The 20,334-nt window shown below is 36.8% G+C and overlaps 1 protein-coding gene across 2 annotated transcripts in view; it reads right to left on the minus strand.

Annotated features, from left to right (window-relative positions):
* CHIC2 (cysteine rich hydrophobic domain 2) overlaps positions 1 to 20,334 on the minus strand; it is a 66,103-nt gene that overhangs the window by 25,780 nt on the left and 19,989 nt on the right. The window contains exons 2-3 of one of the 2 annotated variants that reach the window (XM_045079767.1): positions 16,749 to 16,803; positions 16,534 to 16,605 (exon numbers count right to left, since the gene is read on the minus strand). In XM_045079767.1, the coding sequence (XP_044935702.1) occupies positions 16,534 to 16,605; positions 16,749 to 16,803 (127 nt within the window). Of the gene's footprint in view, positions 1 to 16,449; positions 16,606 to 16,748; positions 16,804 to 20,334 lie in introns of both variants that reach the window. The other variant, XM_004764964.2, reaches the window with a different exon arrangement.

The raw sequence follows: 20,334 nt of genomic DNA on the forward strand, positions 1-20,334 counted from the left end.
TAGACAATTAAGATGACTATCCAGGATAGGGGCGCCTGTGTGGCTCAGTCATTGGAGTAGACTCTTCATTTCACCTCAGGACGTGGTCTCAGGGTCCTGAGATTGGCCTGACATTGAGCCTGGTATTGGGCTTCATGCTCAGTAGGGAGTCTGCTCATCCCCTCCCCACCCACCACCCCTGTTTGCACTCTCTCTCTAAAATAAATAAATAATATCTTTTAAAAATTAAAAAAAAAGAGGAGAAGAAAAGTATCCACGATAGTCTTGCCTCCCTGGTAGGGAATAATTAGCCCTAGATTAAACCCTCCTTTGGTTACCCCAAGAAGTTAAACATAAAGGGAAGCCTGGGTGACACAGTTGCTAAGTGTTTGACTCTTGATTTCAGTTCAGGTCATCATCTCAGGGTCTTGAGACTGACTTCTGTCTGGGGCTCCACACTGGGCATGGAGCCTACTTAAGATTTTCCCTCTCACTCTCCCTCTACCCTTCTCCACCCCTCTCTAAAAAAAAAATAAGATAAAATAATGGGGCACCTGGGTGGCTCAACTAGTTAAGAGTATGCCTTCGCTTCAGGTCATGGTCTCAGGGTCCTGGGATTGAGCCCCATGTTGGGCTCCCCACTCAGCAGAGAACCTGCTTCTCTCTGTCCTCCCTACTGGTGCTCTATCTCACTGTCTCTCTCAAATAAATAATCTTTAAAACAACTTTATAAAATATACATATAGAATAAAAAGAAGTTAAACATACAAGTACCTTATGATCCCACACTTATTGGTATACACCCAAAAGAACTGGAAACAGATATCAAATACATGTTCACCCATGTTAATAGAAGCACTAATCACTTTTGGGTGAAAGTAGTCTAAATGTCCATTAATGGATGAATGGATAAACTAATCACGGTATATACATAAAATGAAATATTATTTAGCCATAAAAAAAGAAGAAAGTATTGACACATGGATGAACCTCAAAAACATTATCCTAAGTAAAAGAAGACAGACACAAAACGTCACACTTTTCCATTTATATGAAATATCCAGAACGGATAAATCCACAGAGACAAAACACAAAAATGATGGGTGCCAGGGCTGGAGGGAGAAGGCAATGAAGAGAAATTGCTTAAAAGGTAAGGAGTTCTACTTTGGAGTGATGGAAATGCTTTGGAACTAGGTAGAGATGATAATTATACAATACTGTGAATGTACTAAATGCTACTAAGTCATCCACTTTATAATGGTTAATTTATGTTATGTGAATTTCACCTCAATAACTTATTACTTGGAAAAATATAAAGGCAGAAAATGAAAATGGAAACTAAAAAATTGATATAGAAAAAAATAGTAAAATGAAATTTTAAATTGGCCTTATCACTAGTCACAACAAATGTGAATGGTCCAAAATCCCTAAAAGGCAGAGACTGACAGATTGAATTTTTGAAAAAGCAAGAATCAACACTGCCCATAAGAAATTAACTTACTTTATTTATTTTTAAGTTGGCTCCATGGTCAGTGTAGAGTCCAAAACCAGGCTTGAAGTCACGACCCTGAGATCAAGACCTGAGCTGATGCTTAACCCACTCAGCCACCCAAGCATCCCAAGAAATGAACTTTATTTGTTTTCTTAAAGATTTTATTTATTTATTTATTTATTTGAGAGAGAGCACAAAGGGAAAGGGAGAGGGAGAAGCAGACTCACCCTGAGCAGAGAGCCTGGTGTGGGACTCAATCCCAAAACCCTGAGATCATGACCTGAGCTGAAGGCAGATGTTTAACCAACTGAGCCACCCAGGCACACAAGAAATGAACTTTAAATAGGGGGGCACAAATAAGTTAAAGGCAAAAAAATTGAAAAAATATATGCCACACGAATATTAATAAAACGAAAGTAGAAATGGCTAAATTAATATCAACGTAGTTTTTAAAAAAAAATAGTGAAGATAAATAAGGTCAATTTCACGATGATAAAGAGGTCAACCCACAAAGTAGATACAAAACCTGAAAGTTTATGTACCTAATTACAGCGTCACAGTACATAAAACAAAAACTATAATAGATAAATCCACAATCACATATAGTCAGAGACTGTAATACTACTCTCTTGTTAACTGATAGAACAGTCAGAAAATCAGTAAGAATACAGATGATCTAAACATATCAACAAACTTAACTGACATTTATAAAATATTCCCTCCAGTAATAGATAAACACATATTCTTTTCAAGTGCACAATAATCAATTAATTTATCAAGATAGCTCACATTTTGGAATAAAACAATCCTTAATAAATTTATAGGGATTCAAAACAAAGTGTTATATAACCAAACTGTTAGTTTTTTATTACAAATTAAATTAAAAATCAGTAAAAAAAAATCTCTATGAAGTCCCCAAAATATCTAAAGCCTAAATAAAATATTTCTAAATAATGCAATGGTCAAAGAAGAAATCAAAAGAGAAATATAAAAGTAAAATGAACTCAATGAAAATTAAAACACAACATATGAAAATTTGGGCAATACAATGAATGCATAAATTAGGAAGGAAATTTGTAATACTAAACACCAGAAGAAAGTCTCAAACTAATGACCTTTGTTCCCACCTTAAGAAACTAGGAAAAAAAAAAAAAAACAAAAAACAACTAAGCTCAAAGAAAGAAATAATAAAAGTCAAACTAAAAACCAACTAAATATAAGACAGAATCAAAAGAATAGATAATGAAACCAAAAACTGGTCTCTGAGTCAATTAATAAAATTGATAAACCTCTAGCCAAACTGGCCAGGAAAAAAAAAAAGGAAGACAAGGGATAAATTAAAAATTTTAGGAATAAGAAAAGTAATTATCACTAGAGATTTTACAAAAGGTTAAAAAGGTAATTAGTAAATATTATGCCTATTATAAACAACTATGATATAATGGACAATTCCCTTAAGAAACAGAAACTATGAAGCTTAACCCAGATAAAAAAGATGTCCTGAAAAGTCCCGTATCTATTTAAGAAATTGAATTTGTAGCTTAAACTCTTCTAACAAAAAACTTCCAGGCCCAAATGGTTTCATCGGTGAATTCTTCCAAAATTTAAAGATGAAACCATGCATATTCTGCACAAACTCTTCCAGGAAAATGAAGAGGAAAGAACACTTCCCAACTCATTTTATGAGGCTATCATTACCCTGATGCTGAAATAAGATACTACAAGAAAAGACTATAGGAAAGTATCCTTCATGATCATAGATGTAAAAATTTTTTAAACTAGTTTATTTATTTAAAGTAGGCTCCACACCAATGTGAGGCTTGAACTCATGACCCTGAGATCAAGAGTTACATACTCCACCAACTGAGCCAGCCAGGAGCCCCTAGATGTAAAACTTCTAAACAAAGTTGTATTCTGTCAAATCCAGAAGAAATATAAAAAGAGAAATAGATATAACCAGCCAATTGGGTTCATCCCAGGAATATAAGGTTGGTTTAACATCAATAAATGTAATTCAACATATTCCTAATTTAAAAATCTTCCTAAAGAGGAAAAAGGCATTTGACAAAATCCAACATGTGTTCCGAATAAAAACTTTCTGCAAATTAGTGCAATAAAACTTCCTCAAGCTGATAAGAAAAAACATTTACAAAAGCCCTACAAATGGGGCACCTAGGTGGCTCAGTTAATTAAGCATCTGCCTTGGGCTCAGGTCATGATCCCAGAGTCCTGAGATCGAGTCCCACCTAGGGCTCCCTGCTCAGTGGGGTCTGCTTCTCCTTCTCCCTCTGCCCCTTCCCCCACTTGTGTGCACTCTTTCTCAAATAAATTAATAAAATCATTAAATTTTTAAAAACCTTACAATTGGGGCACCTGGGTGGCTCAGTGGGTTAAAGCCTCTGCTTTCGGCTCAGGTTATGATCCCAGGATCCTGGGATCGAGCCCCACATTGGGCTCTCTGCTCCACAGGGACCCTGCTTCCTCCTCTCTCTCTGCCTGCCTCTCTGCCTACTTGTGATCTCTGTCTGTCAAGTAAATAAATAAAATCTTTAAAACAAACAAACAAACCCAAAACCCTGCAATTAAGATCTGAAATGAAGAAAGTGTAAATTCATTTCTTCTGGATCAGGAGCAAAGTAAGAATATCTATCCTCACTACTTCTAATCAATGTTTTTCTGGAGATTCTAGTCACTCCAATAAAGAAAAGCAAAAAAAAAAAAGCATCTCTATTACAAAGAAAAGCAATACTGTCTTCATTGCAGATGATATGATTGTCTATAAAGAAATTCAATTCAATACTCCACAAATAAGTTAATGGAAAAGGTGCGTTTAGCAAAACTAAACACTTGGCAAGAAAAAAATAACTGAAATTTTAAAAATATACACTACACAATTTCAGACTTCAAGTCTATAATGCTGTAGTGATCAAGACAGTGTGGTACTGGCTCAAAACAACACACAGATCAACAGAAGAGAAGAGAATATCCAGAAATAAACCTACTATTATATGATCAATTAATCTTCAACAAAGAAGAAAAGGATATACAATAGAAAAAAGACAGTCTTTTCAATAAATGATGTTGGAAAACTAGATGGCTACATGCAAAAGAATGAAACTACTACTTTCTTCCACCATACACAAAAATATAAACTTGAAATGGATTAAAGACCTAAATATAAGACCTGAAACCATAAAAATCCTAGAAGAGAGCACAGAAGTAATTTCTCTGGCTATAGCAACATTTTTCTATCTACATCTTCTGAGGCAAGGGAAATAAAAGCAAAAATAAACTATCAGGACTACATTAACATAAAAAGCTTCTGTGCAGTGAAGGAAACAATCAACAAAACTAATAGGCAACATACTAACATACTAAGTGGGAGAAGATATTTGCACATGACATAGTCAATAAGGGGATAATACCCAACATATATCAAAAACATAAACAGTTCAATACTCAAAAAGCAAATATTCCAATTAGAAAATGGGCAGAAGACATGAACAGACATTTCTCTGAAGAATACATACACAGAGATGGCCAACAGACACATGAAAAGATACTCCTCACCACTGAAACTAATAAATACGATATATTAACTACACTGGAATTAAAACTTAATTTAAAAATTTAAAAATAGGGTTGCCTGGGTGGCTTAGTCGGTTAACCATCCGACTTCAGCTAAAAAGGTCATGATCCCAGGGTTCCAGGGTTGAGCCCCACATCAGGCTCCCTGCTCAACTGGGAACCTGCTTCTCCCTTTCCCTCTCCTCTGCCTGCCACTCCCTCTGCTTGTGCTCTCTCCCACTCTCTGTCAAGATAAATAAGTAAAATCTTTTTTTTTAATTTAAAAATAAATAATAAATAAAAATACATACCATTTGAAAGAGCATAAAAAATAATACTTGAATAAATCTATACAAGATATGCAAGACATGTCCACTCAAATTTAAAACATTGTTCAGAAAAGAATGTTAAAGACTTAAGTAAATTGAGTGAGACACTGTTTCCTGGTCAAAAGACTAAATATTTTTAAGTTATCAGTATCTCAAAATTGACGCATGATTCAATGCAATCCAAACTAAGACTCCAACAGGATTTCCTTTGTAGAAACTGACAAACTGATTGTAAAATCCATATGGAATACAATGTAAAAAGCAAAACTGGGAAGGTAGGACAAAGTTGGGGAACTAACACTACCCAATTATAAGATGTAATTACAAAGCTACAACTCAAGAGACAGTGTGGTACGGGCATCAAAATAAACAAACACATCAAAAGAACAGAACAGAGCTAAGAAATATATGTGTGTGTGTGTGTGTGTGTGTGTGTGTGTGTGTATCTGTTTTGCAACAGAAGTACAAAGGCAAGTCAGTGAAGAAAGAATAGCCTTTATAACAAATGTGAATGAACAACTGGATTTCTATACATGCATACACACACAAATTTTTAACTTCAATCCTTCCATTGATAACACTGTACCATACAAAAATTTTAACTCAAAATGAATCTTGGGCCTAAAAGCAAAACCTGAAACTATAAAAATTATGGCAGAAACACAGGAATAAAATCTCTGTAGTTAGGCAGAGGAAGAGCTATTAGGTATAACACTAACAGCACAATCCATAAAAGAGCAAATGGACCAATTGGATTTTATTAAAATTAGAAATTTCTGCTTTCGAAAAGACTGTTAGGGGATAAAAAGTCAAACCACTAATTGGAATAAATCTTTTAAAGTATATACTTGTACTCATAATATATAGACAAGTCTCAAAATTCAACAATAAAGAAAGAACTCAGTAACAAAAAAAAGCAAAAAAGTTGGAACACTTCAACAAAGAACATTCACAAATGTTACATAAACATGAAAAGATGTGCAACGTCATTTATTATTAAGGAAATACAAACTAAAACCATAATGATAACACTACACTCCTATTAGGATGACTAAAATTAACAAGACTATCCATACTAAATGTGGACAAGAATACAGCAGGGGCGCCTGGGTGGCTCAGTGGGTCAATCCTCTGCCTTCGGCTCAGGTCATGATCCCAGGGTCCTGGGATCGAGCCCCACATTGGGCTCTTTGCTCAGAGGGGAGCCTGCTTTGCCCTCTCTCTCTCTCTCTGCCTGCCTCTCTGCCTACTTGTGATCTATCTGTCAAATAAATAAATAAAATCTTTAAAAAAGGGAAAATCATAACATGTTTTGAACTGAATGAAAATAAAATATAGAATGCAGTCAAAGCAGTGCTTTAGAGAAAAATTTTAGCTTTCTATGCTTATACCAGCATATAAAAAAGAAAACTCTCACATCAATATCCTCTTCAATGAGTTTAAGGAAACTAAGAAACAGTAAATGAAATCCAAATCAAGAAGAAATAATAAAAATAAGAGCAAAAAAGTCAATTAAGTTTTTCTAAACAGAAAACAACAGAGAAAATCAGGAATGAAGCAGAGTCCACTCTCATCACTCCTATTCAATATTTTACTGGAAGTCTTGCCCAGTGGAAAAAAAAGAGAAAAATAAATAAAAGGTATGCAGATTAGAAACTAAGAAATAGAACTATCACTATTCTCAGGCAACATGGTTATTATTTACATAGAAGATCCTGTGGCATCTACAAAAGCATTCTGGAATTTAATTAGTGAATTTGGAAAGGTCACGGAACACAAAGTTAATATGTAAAAATCAATTGTACTTGTTATGTACAAGCAATGAACTGGAAATCAAAATTTTAAAAATACCATTACCATTAACAAAAGCCCTATGCACAAAGAAATACATACATATAAAGCTAATAAAATATGTGCATGATCTGTATCCTAAAGGAAATACTACAAAACACTGATGAAAAAAATCAAAGAAACCTAAATAACTGAAGAGATATGCCATGTGGAAGACTTAAGATGTCAATTTTCCCAAAAAACTGGTCTGTAGATTCAATCCTAATCAAAAAAAAATTTTTAGACATAGTACTGGTGTGCTGATTCTAAAATTTACATGGAAAGGCAAACAAATTAGAATAGACAAAACAATCCTGAAAAATAAGAACAGGTTTGGAATACACGCTTCGTGATTTCAAGACTTACTATATAGCTACAGTAAAGACGACCATATGGTATTAAAATCAAGAGACACACATGGAGATCAATAAAACAGAGTTCAGAAACACATCTACATAAATATGGTTGACTGACTTTTGTCAACATCCAATGGTAATTTAATGAGAGAAGAAAACAGTCTTTTCAACACATGGTGCTAAATAACCCATAGTCATCTACAGAAAAAATGAACTTTAACTTGTGCCTCTCAAGTATACAAAAAACTGACTCAAAATGGGTCACAGAGCTGAAAGTAAAATGCAGAAGAGATCATAGGAGAAAAAGTGTGTGACCTTGGTTTAGGCAAAGAATCCTTAGATATAACACCAAACACAGAATCTATTTTTTAAAAACTGATAGATCACACCTCATCAAAATCAAACTGTGCTCTGCCAACGACATTATGAGAATAAAAAGACAAGCTACAGACTGGAAAAATATACTTGGTTATATACCTGACAACAGATTTATATTCAGAACACGAAAAGGACTCTAAAACTCAACAGTAAGAAATAACTATTTTAAATGGGCAAAATAGGGGCGCCTGGGTGGCTCAGTCGGTTGGGCATCTGCCTTCGGCCCAGATCATGTTCTTGGGGTGCTGGGATCGAGCCCCGCCTCAGGCTCTGCTTGGCAGAGAGCCTGCTTTTCCCTCTCCCTCTGCTTGCCACTCCCCTGCTTGTGCTCGCTCGCTCTCTCGCTCTCTCTCTCTAATAAATAAAATCTTAAAAAAAAAAAAGGGAATATATTTGAATAAACACTTTAACAAAGAGGTTTTACAAATGGCAAAGTGCTCAATACCATTAGTCATGAGGGTAATGTAAATTAAAACCAGAATGAGATGCCACCAAATCTATCAGAATGACTAAAATTTCTTAAACTAACAATACCAAGTCCTGGCAAAGATGCTGAACAACTGTCACTCTCAGACACTGTTGGCTGGAAAGCCACTTGGGAAAATAATTTGGTAATTTCTTAGAAAATTAACCATACAGTTACTATAGGATCCAACAACCTGACTCCTAAAAGCAAAAAACTTATGTTCACAGAAAAACATACATGTGAACATTTATAGCACCTTTTTTTTTTCTTTAAGATTTTATTTGTGTATTTATTTGACACAGAGAGCAAGTACAAGTAGGGGGAGCAGCAGGCAGAGAGGGAAACGCAGGCCCCCCAGCTGAGCAGGGAGTCCGACGTGGGGCTCGGTCCCAGGACCCTGGGACCACAACCCGAGCCAAAAGCAGATCCCTAACAACTGAGCCATACAGGTGCCCCCTTTATAGCATCTTTATTCAAAGATTATTATTATAGCCCCATTTATACCATCTTTATTCAAAATCACCAAAATTGGGAACCACCCAATGTCCTTCAGTTAGTGAGTGGATAAACAAGTTATAACACATCCATACAATGGAATACTATTCAGACCAAAAAAAAAAAAAAGAGAGAGAGAGAATAAACTATTGATACATGCAACAAAATAGATGAATCTCAAATGCACTAGCTAGATTTAAAAAAAAAAGCTAGACTCGGGCGGCAGCAGCTCTTCCTGCCCACGGGTCCTGTCCCCGTGCTTTAATAAACCACCATTTTGCACCAAAGATGTCTCAAGAATTCTTTCTTGGTCATCGGCTCCGGACCTCAGCCCACCAAACCTCACCTAGGTTCTAGAACTTCATCATATGGCGCCCAGCGTGGGGCTGTGAGACTTTACATTTGGACTCTGAGCTTCGGTGCAAAATTGGTGAGTACTTTCTCTCCTTTTCCTTTACTCTCATTCCAGGGCTTTTTCAAGGAGTATGGTCTTATTGGAACACTTACATGTCAATTGCTCAGGCTGTAATCCTCTAGCCCGTGGCTACTCCACAGGGAGGAGAGCATCTGCCTTTTGGCTGTAAGCTAGTACCCTGGCCGGAATGGCAATAAGACTCAGAAACTTGATGGCCTCTCTTTATTCCTGTTCTTATAGAAAGTTGTTTCTCTTGGGCACGGGACAGCCACCTAAGTCACCAGGACGGCTGCCAATCTTAAGACTCCCGTGTGAGGTTTCCTCCTGATTGATCTAATGTGATCCCCTCCACATGCCCGGTCTAGCCACTTCTGGCCGCGAGACCTCCACTGGGAGCCGGCCGAAACCAGTACCCGGTTGAATTAAAACGCAACCGGGGACCGTTTCCTAGGGAAGTTGGCTGCAAGGACCACATGTGTTGGAATGTCGCATAGACCATGATGGATTTCAATCTTTACTGTTTCTCATCAGTGTCTTCTGCAAACCGCCTAAAGCTATGAAATTGAGTAATTTCCCCTTGCCAAAACTTCTCTAGCATTTCCATGGGTTAATATGGCAAAACAGTATGCAGTCTTCAGGACATACAATGGCATGGCACAAGCATTTTAGTCCATTCACCAGGCACCCATCAGTAGCCTAGGATGCGATGGGGTAGTGGAGGGACGCCGGCACCCCTCCAGGGCCTTTTATGGCAGAAATGTCTTCCCAGGGAAGGCAGGATGGTGATCAATAGCGATATCTTGAGGGACGCCTCTGGTCGCTTTTAACACACAGGAACCTCTGACATATCCTGCATGGGACGCTACCCAGGAGTCAGGGGGGATTTGGTAATGGACCTTCATTACTTTTCTGGAAGCATGGCCTCAGTAGGCTTCTTCAGTTCCCAAGGACTCTACCTTGGGGTGCCTTTTAACCCACTGGAAATAATTTGGATTGCAAAACTTAGGAAAGGACTGAGCTCCTGTAACACTGCATGGCCTCAGTGGGATCTATCAGTTAGATCTCCTCTGCAGGAAACAGGGCAAATGGACCTAGGATACCTTCACTGCTCATACCTAGGCCTTCATTGCTCTGCACCAGGACCCCAGACTAAGGGGCTTTTGCGGAATGTGTTTGCCCAAATGAGTCAGCTAGTAAACTTTCTCCTGACATATTGGATGGTAATTACGTAAATAAGCCTTCTTCTAGTAAACCCAGGTTGCTGGGCCATCCCTAGCAAAGTGGACTCTGGCTTTATTTCTCTCTGTTTCTCCTAATAGATGTGGGGGCTTCTCCCTCACTCCCTTCCCGTGTTAATGGCTATAACTGGAGCCAACTGGGGTTAGTCTAACTCGAGACAGAGACTATAAGGAATATTCCCAAGCAGCTGCCGAAACTATCTTTGTTTCGGGGAAGTTTCCCTGTGTTCTCTGGCCTGACTTGGACTGCCTAACCCCTCCCCCCTGGCTGGTGGGAAAGCATGGCATCTGCTCCTCTGTTGGGGCTTATGAGCTCTGAAACCGGGAATCCCTTCTCTGCCTCGTGGCAGCACTTTGTTTCCTCTGTTTTCCCCTTCTGTTTCTGCACCAAGGTGCGTGCAGCCTGCTTGACTAGCCTCTAGATCATGCACCACGGCTCCTTCTCTCTTCACTGTCAAGGAGCAAGAAGAACACCCCCACTCCAGATCTTCCCACGCATGTCTCAGGTAAACATTCAAATTGGAGTGGGCCCAGGTGGAATGTAAATCGCTATTGGAACTAAGTTAAATTTGTTGGTTTAATTAAGAAAGACGTGTCTTTTAAGTTATCAGCAGTAAATGTGAAACTTGGAAGTTTACTGAAGGTTAAATAAGCTTGTGTTATTAAAATTTGTTAGCAAAGAAATGACTAAACTGATGGTTAATTGTCTGTCTCAAAGTTCTAATGGGTAATTGCTGAAGTAGCTTTCAAAGTCTTTGGTAACCTGAAAGTTTTTTAAGTTTTGCTTGGATGACAAATGGAATTAAATTGTGGACATCTAGGTCTTAACCAAACAGGATAAAATGCTACGTCGTTAATTACTGAATGTAGGTTTGTGCTTTTGACTTCTTACTGCAAAGAAACTAAGAGTATTTAAATCTGTTGGTAAACTTGTTTGCCACTTAACTGATTCATAAATTGCCACCTGAAGAATTCTGTTGTAACAGTTCACAATTGGTTAATAACTAAAGGTGTTTCTAAGAATACAAAGTTCTGCTTAGTGTAACTAAGACTGATGGAAATGAAGGGAAACTCTGTATGTAGGAAAGTAGGAGATATGTAAGAAAGATTTAAGGAATGGGAATACATTTTGTTGAAGGTAAAGAAAGGTAATTTTGTCCTAAATGAGATGGTTGTTTAGAAGGAAATGGCTTGGGACAAAACCTGAATGCAAAGGAAAGTTGTAGAAGGTTTGTGAAGGGAAATCTTCAGAAAAGGAATTTTAGCTATGGTCAAGAATGGATTAAGATTGAAATGAATAGGTTTTAAAGGTACATTGGTACAAGACTGGAATTCTCTGTTCAAAAGGACAATGTTTTCTTAGATCAATTGATCTGCTGTTAAGAAAATGTAAATGGTTTTCTCTTTGCCTGCCCAGAAAAACGAGTTTCTATGTTTTATCAGGTGTTTAACATCCCTAATTATATTTAGGCATGTGCTTCAAAACTTTCTAAGATCTTAGCAAATGTTGACAAGATTTAAATCGTAAATCTCTTTAACTCAGGCTTTTCCTTGGTATGTGAAGTTGCTCATGAAGTACTACTGAACCAATGATAAACCTTGGATTACATTTGGGAAAATACTATAACTATTCTAGAGATTCTACGCACTTCCTAAAGTTTTAATGTTTTGAGAGATCACCGCTTGATACTGTAATTATGGAAATGTTATGTGTCACAGAAATTGTAACCTGATTTCCTTGCAGCTAAATTGTAAACTCTCCTCATCAACTCTAACTATATCCATTCTGAGTTTTTGTCATTTATAATTGTTTTAATTCTCTTGTAAAATGAGTTTTATCTTCAAGTAGATTCCTATAAAGGACTTTCAGGACAAAAAAAAAAAAAAAAAGCTAGACTCAAAAGGCTATATATACTGTATAATTCCATCTATATAACAAACTGGAAAAGGCAAAACTGTAAGGAAAGCAAATAGATCGGTGGTTGTCAGGGTTTAAGAGCTGAAAAGGGTATGACTACAAAGGGACAGTACAGTTTTTTTTGGAGAGATTAGTAATACATCTTGGTTGTGGTTTTACACAACTATATGCATTTGTCAAAAAGCATAAAATTATATACCAAAAAGAATGGATTTTGCTTTATGGTAAATAATTTTTAAAAATAGTTTATGGCAATTTTTTAAAAAAGGAAAGGTAATTTGGAAGGAACAATAATAATAATACAGATTTAAAAACAATGTCTCCAGAACAGGATCAGTTCATAAAAAGGGACACTCAGTTGGGAGATGGATTTCAAAATTAAGGCAGAAATCTAGTTACCCAAATTCCTGAATAATGTCATGAAGGTGAAAATGCTGATCTGCATATAAAGTATGCTTTCGGTCCTGATTTGTCTTAAGACTCTGAGACAATTCTAACCATACTCCACATCACAAATGAGGAAAAAGGAACAGTTCAGAGGCTAATGATCAGGCAGGGTTTTAGCCAAATTTATTTATACTAGTACCTCTCAGTCAAGGGTTCCTACTCTTAACATGCAATACCTAGATAAAATTCTAGGAATCTATGAAAGTGGATGAAACAAAAATTCATCTTCATTTTTACTAACCTCTAACTGGAATGTAGTATAGTTTCCTTAGGTTATGAATGTATGCAGCTAACTGTGGTAGAAAAAACTGGACCTCTATCTCTATCACTTCCTATCACATCATATTACCATAGATTCTCTGCTATCTTATTTTGTATGCATTAATAAACATTTATAAATAATATATTTGAGAGGGTCTTATTTTTAAGATTTTATTTGAGAGAAAGCAAGAAAGGGAGAGAGAGAGCACAGAGGGAAAGGAGAAGCAAACTCCTTGCTAAGCAGGGAGCCACAGGTGGGGCTCGATCCCAGGACCCTAAGATCATGACCCAAGCTGAAGGCAGATACTTAACCGACTGAGCCACCCAGGCGCCCCTAATTGAGGGGTTTTAGTACTTTGATTAACTTTATTTCATATAACTGGCTTCTTTTGTAATCTTGTGGATTTCATTTAACACATTTAAAATACATTAAACATTTTGGGGCACCTGGATGGCTCAGCGGGTTAAGCCTCTGCCTGCAGCTCAAGTCATGGTCTCAGAGTCCTGGGATCAAGCCCCGCATCGGGCTCTCCTCTCAGCTCAGTGGTAAGCCTGCTTCCTCCTCTCTCTCTGCCTGCCTCTGCCTACTTGTAATCTCTATGCCAAATAAATAAATTAAATCTTAAAAAATAAATAAATAAAATACATTAAACCTTTTAAAATACAAATAAAACATTATTTAAGAGAGGGTTCATAGGCATCCCTCGAACACCAAAAGGACTCACGACAAAAAGAAAGTTAAAAATTCCTGCTCTAAATTATCCTGCTCCCACTGTACACAGCACTACTTTTCACAGGGTAACTAACACCTTCATACATGCATGAAATGTCACTCTCTCCATGGGTATATAATAGTTTACACCCAAGACACGGAAATGCACAGCTTTTTATTTAACAATAATCATTATTTGTTTGCATTCACTAGATAGTAAAGTCCACATAAATTTTAATTATATACATACAAAGAGAGACCACAGACTGAATACTACACTGTTAAATGAAATGTGCTTTCCGAAACTATAGAGGATAGCCTAAAAAAATCAATCTAACCTACGATTCAAATAAAAAGGAATTCAATGAAATCATCTGAAAAGTGATCTTATGTTGCTAAAAATGCTTACAGAGGAATAGAAAGTTAAGTTTTGTTTTCTAAATCCTATGTTGTGCACATATTGCAATATCTTGTTTTCTCATTTAGAAAGTAAAAAACAGGAGCGTCTGGCTGGCTCAGTCAGTTAAGCATCAGACTCTTGATTTCGACCCAGGTGGTGATCTCAGGGTTGTGGAATCAAGCCCCATGCTGGGATTTGCCCTTAGCAGGGAGTCTGCTTGAGATTCTCTCTCTCTCTACCCTTCCCCCTGCTAGCTCTCTAAATAAACAAATACATAAATCTTCAAACAAACAAAAAAAGGATCTCAAAGCCTCAAAAAAAACTAGATCACACAGATTTCTAAAATAAGATTCTTCTGATTCCTCAGGTTAAGTAATAACCAAGGGATACAGAAGTCACCTTTTTTTTTTTTTTAAGATTTTATCTATTTTCTTGAAAGAGGAGAGCACAAGTAGAGGGGAGAGGCACAAGGAGAGGTGAGAAGCAGGCTCCCCGCTGAGCAGGGAGCACAACTCAGGGCTCGATCCCAGGACCCCAAGACCAGGACCTGAGCCAAAGGCAGATGTTTAACCAACTGAGCTACCCATGTGCCCCTATTTTGCCCATTTATTTTTTTTAATTTTTTTAAATCTTTTAATTTTTTTTTAATAAGATTTTATTTATTTGACAGACAAAGATCACAAGTAGGCAGAGAGGCAGGCAGAGAGAGAGAGAGGAGGAAGCAGGCTCCCTGCAGAGCAGAGAGCCCGACATGGGGCTCGATCCCAGGACCCTGGGATCATGACCTGAGCTGAAGGCAGAGGCTTTAACCCACTGAGCCACCCAGGCGCCCCTATTTTGCCCATTTAAAATAGTCATTTCTTACTGTTGAGTTTTGAGAGTCCTTCTCATGTTCTGAATATAAATCGTTGTCAGGTATATAACCAAGTATATTTCTCCAGTCTAGGCACCCTAAGACAGCAGTTATTTAAACGATGAAAATGCCCTAACAATAGGAGGGAGTGAGAGTATCTATAACTCCAAGAGCAGCAAATTTCAAGGGACAACTGAAAATTAAAAAAAAAAAGAAAAAAAAAATTTTGTGGTCTGAAGATGATGTGGTCAGAAATATGGAGGAAAAAAAGAAGAAATATTTTTTGGAGAAAAAATAAATATGAATATTAAAGTAAATATTACAAAATTAATCCTACTACAAAGGCATTATCTCCTTATCTATAAAATGTATTAGTGAAATTTTTTTCAGTAGAAATATACTACTTACAGAAATCAAGAGACAAACAGAATTTGCTTTTCCATATTTCCTATCATTATTTGATGATAAAATGAAATGGAGCCACACAAATCATTCATAGTATTTCATTTTTATACATACCGTTACCACAATTTTTTAAAACCTTAACAAAAATGTAACGTGTTCCATCTATAACAACTTGCCATATCTTTACCCATATCTTGGAAATTTTTCATTATAAACAATCAAAATTATGAATCTTTAAATCATTTTTTCTGATTACAGAATCATTATGCACTCATCTCAGAAAATTTGTAAAATACAAAGAAAAAATTTCTTAAAAAGAAACCAGAATTCCCCATAATCTTACCAACTAGAAATAAACACTGTAACCATGTTATTTCTTCTAGGGGTACTACCATAAATATTAGTAATAATGCTATTAGTCAATATCTATTAGATACTTTGAGCTATTTTGCTAATAGCTTTACATACACTATTTCATTTTATACTTACAACAATCTTATTCAAGCAGGTAGGTGAATACTGCCATTTTACAGATAATTAACTAGAGATTAAAGAGGTTAGGAAACCTGCTTAGAGTCACAGAGATAACTGATAGATCTGAACCCAGCATTCTCAAACACCATGCTATATCACCATGAACGTATACAGAGAGAGAATGTTGTATTCTCTTCTACTCTTATATAACTTCCTAGGTCATAAAAATTATGAATGAAATTTATAATTAAATTTAATGTAACAGCATGTGGACATACCATAATTTACTTTATCACTCCTCTACTAGATCAGACCATTTTTTATAGTATTTAGCATGGTATGACTCGTTCAATACAAAAAAATAAAAACTAGATGAATGCAAGATTTGCTTGTCGACTTCTAAATTTAAATTAAAATATATTAATTCAACTTACTCTTTTACTGAGGCAAATAACTGGCCACATACTGCAACCTAATGTGCAGCAGCAACAAAGGCAGCCACAAAGTAGCCAACGTACATTAACAGGAAGGTTCTTCTTAAGACAACTGTTAACTCTGTTGATGCTGGCTTTAAATTCTTCGGGAGCTACCTAAAGAAAAATTTTAAGAAATAACAACACTGCAATATTAATGTCAATAAGCATGTCTCATTAAAATAATTGTTTTTATAATTTGTTATGAAAAGACTTTACTTTTGAAGTATATAAATAGTACCTAAGTAAATGACACTCACTTTTCCAGTTAATGACGAAGGGAATTCTGATTCAAATTTGTTGCTCAGTCCAAATCTATTTTTAAAAAAAGAAGAAAAATATGTCATTACACACACACGTTGAAAAAAAGCCATCTAACTTAATCAAAGGTCAAGTAAACAGATGCAACTCGATATACAGAGTAACAATGGAAGTTTGAAACACAAAAACACTGTAATCTGCAATGTATGAAATGTTACAAGCAATTTTAGCAGCTGAATAAAAACTTTTGTATAAGAGACTGAAAATACAGAAAGATATTACTTCTTTGGGACTCTGTTTATAAACAAAATATTAATGTAATGGAAAACAATACAATTATTCAACTTTGTAAAAATTACTGAGATTCTTCCAACTAAGTACCAGAAAGCTACGATCTCTGCCACCGATTATTCTTTAGGTCAAGACCCCGTGTTAACACTCAATAAAGCTGTAACATATCTAAGAATGCAAGTTCATCGGCTGGCATTTTCTGAGACCAGCATATTGTTGTTGCAGCCAGAAAATGCTAAAAAAACATCTGGAACAAGGTGATAGCTGCCTACCTACTTTAACTTAGAAGTACAACACTTGTTGTATACAAAACCCCAAAGAAATGGAACTGACGTAGTACATTTTAGTATCTTTAAACTTTTAAATGTCTGTAAAAATCATGAGGATGGATTGGGCACTTGACTATTTCTTTGTGTAAGTTATTAGGAAAGAACAAAATACGCAAGGACACATTGGTAATAGCTCATTGCACCTAGAAATAAAAATTGAGTTACTTCAATATAACTTTTGTTGGATCCAAAAAAAAAAAAAAATAGCCAAACTTTTTTTCAGTTTTAAATGACATATACTTGACATACAACACTGTATTAGTTTAAGGTATACAACATAATGATTTGATACATGTATGTACTGAGATGATTACCACAGTAAGTTTGGTTAACATCCATCTCCTCACATTCACTGTCTTAATAACACTTATAAATACATAGTACTGGACTTTAGGTAGCTTGCAAGAGCAAGAGGTATCTCCTGAGATATTCTGCATCAAACAGCTGGCCAGGTCAGGAGTCTCTTTACTCAACCATCAGTACAGCTAAACAGGGAAATCGAGTAATATGGGCTATATGAAAGCAGTAAGGAATGGTGGAGGCTGGCCAAGTGGAGGGTATACAGAATTGGGGAGGGGGGGTGAGTCATGGGTCAGATCCAGCTGATTACTATCATATTAGAATACAGGCCCATATCTCAGAAGTGATATGACTTTTTTTCTCTAAGAGGAACTGGGAAACCAGATTTCTATATAAAAATTTCCCATCTTTAAAATACTGTGCAAGGCAAACAGAACACTTCAGAGGTCAGGCTGTGGTCTGCATCATTATCTAGACTTTCCTACCTGTGGATGGTGGCACTGGAGACCATTTTATCTTCATCTTAAGTGATTTATACATTATTTTATTGCAGCATTGAATGATGTTAATCTGACATTGAATGATATTATCTGTCTTTATAAAGAATGGATACTATTTATCAAAAAGATTAAAATGCAACTACCTAAGTCCAATGCAAAGTTCTTTTCACACTAAACACACACTGGCAACTATTACTGTTCTATGTAATTCAGGCATTAATGCCATTCTAAGACTGACAGACTCACTTAAACCCATTTTCTGTCTATATGCCTCAGTGCAACATGGTTCTTACTTGCCCCAAGAGATAACTCATTTCCAATCTTAAAAATCCTGAAATGAGGAAGAGGTGTGACATGCTAGAAGGACAGCTCTCAGTGAGGTCTCTAGATAATGTACTTCCTTTTCATCTATTTCCCTTAGGGAAGAGGACAATCAGCAAATGTTTATGGAGTATAAATTTTAAATTCTATCTCTTAAAGTATTATGTCCATTAGTCTGAAGATTTTCTCTTTCAATTAATAGTTTCCATTTCAACCATTTTTTTAAAGAATATATTTATTTCAGAAAAAGAGAAAGAGAGCATGACTGGGGGTGGGGGGGATGAAGAAAAGGCAGAGGGTGAGCCCAATGTGGGACTCAATCCCAGGACCCTGGGATCAGGACCTGAGCGGAAGGCAGACGCTTAACCAACTGAGCCACCCAGGTGCTCCTCAACCATGTTTATTACTCCAATTAACCATCTCCTTCCAACTGGTCTTTGAAATTTTTTAGAAAACAACCAGATATCTCCAAGTCTCCTTTCTATTTTTTGTTGTTGTTAGAGAGAAAGAGCGCACACACACGCCAAGCAGGGGAAAGGCAGAGGGAGAGAATCTTAAGCAGGCTCCATGACCAGTACAAAGTCCATCTTATGACTGTGAGATCATGAATTAGTCCAAAAAGAAGAGCCAGACACTTAACCAATGAAGCCACCCAGGAGCCCCCACCAAGTCTCCTAACTAGAAAAGTCTTTCCCTTTCATTCCAGCCATTAAGACACTTAACACAGGTTAAATTATTTTGTTTGCCACCATATAATATGCTGAGGGAGCAGTCCAGGATGAGCTTAAACCCTAATTTCCTTTCTTTCTAGAGCCTCAATATTTCCTTACTGGCCATGTAACTGAGTTTTAATTCCTTACCCAGGGAGCACAACCAGCTAATTAATTGCCCTGTCAGTCCTGCAGGTCAGGATTCCTTTTAAGTCAGGTTCCAAGGACATTTATTCAACTCCTCTTCAGTTATACTTTTTTGTTAAGTTGTATCTTAGGAACAGATAGTAAACCTTCCACTTTGTTCATCTCGCCCCCCAAAAAAATGTCCCAAGAAAGATTATCTAGTGACAAGATTATCACGATATGAAAAGTGCTTAGCTTTTCCACCAGCCATTAACTTGGTGCTAATGATTTTTCCATTCCCCTTACTTGCACTTCTCCACCCACTGAACAAGAATTACCCGGAACAAGTGTCAAGATAATGCTGCACTTAAAGTCCTTAAGGTCTCCCCAGCCCACAGGAGCGAACCCCAACTGTACTTCGCTTCCTCTTCTAAATCTCCAAACAGGGTGCCTGGATGGCTCAGTGCCTTAAGCCTCTGCCTTTGACTCAGGTCATGATCCTGGGGTCCTGGGATTAAGGCCAGCATTGGGCTCTCTGCTCGGCAGGGGGTCTGCTTCTCCCACCTCACCCCACACCCGCCTGCCTCTCTGCCTACTTGCAATCTGTCAGATAAATAAATAAAATCTTAAAAAAAAAAAAATCCAAACAACAGGGCACCAGGGTGGCTCAGCCAGTTAAGTGTCTGCCTTCAGCTCAGGTCACAATCCCAGGGTCCCCATGACAGGCTTTCTACTCAGTGGGGAGCCTGCTTCTCCCTCTCTTGCTGCTTGTACTGACAAATAAATAAATAAAATCTCTAAACAAGACATTTAATATTCAAATCAAGTACTCATGATTACTGACAGAGTGAGCCATGATAATCAGGCACTCTTTCTTCACCTCCATTTGGAATACAATTCGGCCCTAAAGGGGGATTCCAAGGTTTGGCATAAGGACCTTTTTGCTCTCTTAAATCCTTGAGGACCTCGATAAGCTTATGTGGTTTATATTTATCAATATTTTGGATT

This window comes from Mustela putorius, unplaced genomic scaffold (genome assembly GCF_011764305.1).
Source record: "Mustela putorius furo isolate JIRA1106 unplaced genomic scaffold, ASM1176430v1.1 tig00000430_pilon_pilon_pilon, whole genome shotgun sequence".
Lineage (NCBI taxonomy): Eukaryota > Metazoa > Chordata > Mammalia > Carnivora > Mustelidae > Mustela > Mustela putorius.